The 4339-nt window shown below is 32.4% G+C and overlaps 1 protein-coding gene across 1 annotated transcript in view; it reads right to left on the bottom strand.

The window, feature by feature from the left end:
- LOC104715406 (probable pectinesterase 56) overlaps window positions 697-4339 on the bottom strand; it is a 5552-nt gene continuing 1909 nt past the window's right edge. Inside the window, exons 4-6 of the mRNA XM_019229988.1 lie at window positions 3261-3335; window positions 2287-2545; window positions 697-1391 (exon numbers count right to left, since the gene is read on the bottom strand). Coding sequence (XP_019085533.1) covers window positions 697-1391; window positions 2287-2545; window positions 3261-3335 — 1029 coding nt within the window. The remainder of the gene's footprint in view (window positions 1392-2286; window positions 2546-3260; window positions 3336-4339) is intronic.

Genomic DNA, 4339 nt, shown 5'->3' with positions numbered 1-4339 from the left:
AAATTTGTCGTTCATACATAAATCTGTCATAACTAGTACAACAGATTTTGTATAATTTTTTAAAAAAAAAATCTCTGGAACATTTAATCAAGGGTAAAATTGTCTTCTTATTTTTTTTTAACAAAGCAAGAAAGGGTATTTTAGGTATGAAAATAACTCAACTAACCCTCAAATTTTATGAGTTAGTTTAGCAATTAACTCCTTAATTTGGGTCAAACTAGTTTTTTCCCAAGTTTTAAATGGTCAATGCATTCAATGTGTTTGTTTTTTTTGGTAAATTAGATAACTTCTAAAATTTGCAGATTTCGTTGATGTAAAATTTGGTCCAGAATCCACAATTGGTTGATCAACCTAAAGAAGTTGTGTACAAAGGGAGAGAGGTTGGCATAAACCTTTAAGCTTAAGACAGAGCAGAAAAGAAATAGTACAAAATCATGTCATGGAAAGCTTCTTGAGCGCATAGGTGATACGGCAATGTACAAACCATTCCACAAAATTTCCACTTTAGGTAGTAAATTCTATTTCTTAACACTAAATAAGACAAATATCAATATTATTATAAATCAGAGTAATCATATGATACTATGGGTACCACATATTTTTTTGTTCATAATAGATAATTAACATTCTATATATAGAGTAGGTTTTACGTTAATTAATACATTGTCGACAACATCACATAAGACAATGTAATTATTAAAGACCTAGTTCATAAGGAACTCCGGTTGGCTTCAACCACACATCTCCATCAAGAAGCCTTCCTACGGTGAAGTTAATTGCTTCCTTCGGATCAGTTATCTTTCTAAATCCCTTCCATGTCACTCGCTTCTTTGTATCAGCTCCAGGGCCATTGTTTTCATATTCTCCATAATAGAGAGTAGATAGGCGGCTAAGGTCACTGTCCCATGGGGTCCAACCCGCAGGATCGATAAGATCACCCATGAACGACTCCATAAAGACCACTCTTGATAATACGCCCCATGGTCGTCCAAGAAACGACTTGAAGGTTCTTTTTACCGGATCAAGATCTTTACTAGCCGTTATGTTACATTTCTGAAACGTGAACCCCGACATCAAGCTTTGGCTGTCACGAGATTGAGCAGTTATGACATTGCTCTGTCCTCCGATTGGTTTCCGAGCCTCGATCTGACAGTTTTGGAACACCGCCGAAGCTTGACCGCAGATGAAGTCCACCGTGCCCGTGATGTAGCAATCACGATAGAACTGTTTGTTTGAATGAGCGTAAAGCGTGTCTTGATACCCGTCAATATGGCAACGGTAGATGACCACCCGATCCCCGCTAACTCGAAGTGCAACTGCTGCTCCCTTCTCCGGTCCGGCGGTGTTACGTATGCAGAGATCTTGGGCCATGAAGCCATCTCCATCTACGGCTGCAATTATATAAATCACGTTAGAGTTTTTAAAATACAATAATAAGTAGTAGATTATGTTCAATGCGTTCATGTGAATGACAGAATCCTTAAATCCATTTGGTTTCATTCGGTTTCTATACGAATCACTTATCTATTCTAGCTTAATAACATTAATCAGTAATTCTCTAATATTATCATTTTTACAGAATCAAATAGCAGTGACGTTAACATTGAAACGATAAAGATACTTTCATAAAATCTATTTGCAATTCATAATAAGTAGACACGATAAAGTATAAACTGACGCATGATAAATTAATCCATTTGTTTTGATTCTGTTTCTATACAGTAGACTTCAGTTATCTATTATAGCTTAATAACATTAATCCATAATTCCTTAACATTATCATTTTTACAGAATCAACGAATAACGTTAAATTCTTAACTATCGAAGAGCATTTAAACGATAAAGATACTTTCATAAAATCTATTTACTTTAATATGTCATTATGTTTACCATTATCAAACTTCAAACATAACATATAGTCCTACATCTTCCTACTGAGAGAAACAAACACATTCAATAAAATTTTATCCATCGTATAATTATGCTTTAATAAAAAAAAATACTCAACTCATTGAATATAGTCAAACGCTAAATGTTTATATGATCAGACTGTATAACCAAATAAAATTCGATTTATGTAGAAATTGATACAAATCTTTTTGCAATCCAATCATAGTAAAAATTCAACCACCTTGTTTTTTCTAGATTTATGTTTAGTTTAAAATGCATATGATACTGTATCCAATATTTGATCTTATTATTCAAGTTACGAGTTGATTAATCTAGTAAAATTAATAAATATAGAAAAAGCAATAATATATTAGAGATAAAGAGATATTATATTACCTAGTGTTGCGGAATAGAAAGTTTTTGTTCCGTCTTTGACATTCAACTTCTCGGTTAGAATTGTTGCGTCTCTCCCGTCTCCAATGATGGTTAAATTGGTTTTAGGTTTCCCAATGTTAATGATCTCGTCGTAAATTCCTTTCTTCACATAAATTACAAACCGTGTTTTGCTGAAAGCCGGTACCGCTGCCACCGCTTCGTTTATCGTTTTGTAGTTTCCGGTACCATCTTTAGATACCACAAGATTCGCTGTACGTGCCTACACATTAATAAACAACGTAGAAATTTTAAATAATTACTAACAAGAAAATAACTTAATAAGTGTCAAAAATGATCTCTACGTTGTTGCTAGTTTTAAGACTTGTGGAGGTTTTGGGTTATAGATATTGTAAATATCTCCATATTGGCCTTTTGTCCAATTATGATAGGCTTGCTCTTTTAAAAATTATGATAGGTTTGTTCTTTTGAAAATTAGCGCAACTTTTTTAACAATATATAATTTTTTTTGGAAAAATCCGAGAAAACAAAAACTGAATAAAAAGCAATTTTTTTTTTTGGTCTTCTATGATTAACTATAATACTAAAATTGCTCAGAAACATGAAAAAGCGGAACATGAACTAAAAAAACAGAGCACAACACTTGTAAATAAAGACAAGAAGATTAAGCTTCAGCTATAAATTAAATTTATCAACACATCTCTTATTCAATCCGTGTATCTAACCAAGTACAAACGTTACATACTCGGATTGATACTATTTTTTGAAAAGACCAATTTTTAAGAATATCCATTTTTATAACAAAAGGTTATCATGGTTGATATCATATTTTTGCCATGAAAGTATACATTTCTATAGAGGGCGTAGCAAATATAAAAGCATGTTTCAATTTTAAGGGATTTCGATAAATTTTGGTATACAAAAGAATACTTAATGTTTTAATTGTGAGATTAATATAACAAGTGCTTTTTCACTACCTTGGAATCAAGATCAGAGGACGTCGAAGGAACCACCATCTCTATCAAATCAGAGGACGTTGAGGGAACCACCATCTTTAATAAGACCAAAGAAAGTTGAAGATGCAAATGTTAGAGAAACAAAAAAGGCTATTAGAGCAAAGATAAAAACTGAAAGCTTGGAGTAAGGAACGCAAAAACAGAGCACAGCACTTGTAAATAAAAGACAAGGAGATTAAGCTTCAGCGATAAATTAAATTGATCCACGCATCTCTTGTTCAGTCCGAGTATATATAACCATGTACTAACGTTTATATAATATTCTAAAATAAATCTATTATGGCCTTTTGTTAATCATGATGGGTTGCTATAATCTGTACGTACTACATAAATTTAGTGACAACATTTATCAGAATAGTTTTTAAAACCCAATGAAGAAAAAAAAACTGAAAACAAACCAATGTTTTAAGAACGAACATTCAAAGTAAATATTTTGGGTATCATCCGATGGGTTTGTTGGTTCATGCTGGGTTCTTTCCTAGATAATATTTTGAATATTTCTATTGTGAGCTCTTTTTAAATGCAATGTAAAAAAAGTGTATTATCCACCTGAATAAAAGTAATAGACATGGTTAACACTACTAAATGTTTGCAAACAGAGAGAGTTAAAACCTAAGTTTAATGGCTCCTAAACCCAAATATTACATATAACCTACTTATTAGTATAACGTAACTATGTCGTTTAAAATTAGATTATAATATACCCTAGGTTTAGGGGCTAATCAAGCCAGCCAAGTAGAACCTATAACATACCGATTTTTAAAGTATACATCACTATATCCTAAATTGGGGGGGGGGGCTATTAAACCTAAACTAGGATAATATATAAAGCATGAAAAAGTATTATGTGAAATTTACGATTAATATATGTTTTCGACTTAAAACTATAGTTTTTTGTACAATCAATTTATTTTACGTATCTTATTCAATATTTATTATACTTATGTATTTAGAAATGAATAATGTCCTAAGAGAGGTGTGGGGTACTCGCCTAAGCTAGTTCGTATGAACTCTATGCGCAGATGGTGGGGGGGGGGGGG

Source organism: Camelina sativa, chromosome 9 (genome assembly GCF_000633955.1).
Source record: "Camelina sativa cultivar DH55 chromosome 9, Cs, whole genome shotgun sequence".
Classification (NCBI taxonomy): Eukaryota; Viridiplantae; Streptophyta; class Magnoliopsida; order Brassicales; family Brassicaceae; genus Camelina; species Camelina sativa.
This window is presented reverse-complemented; position numbering and strand designations above follow the sequence as displayed.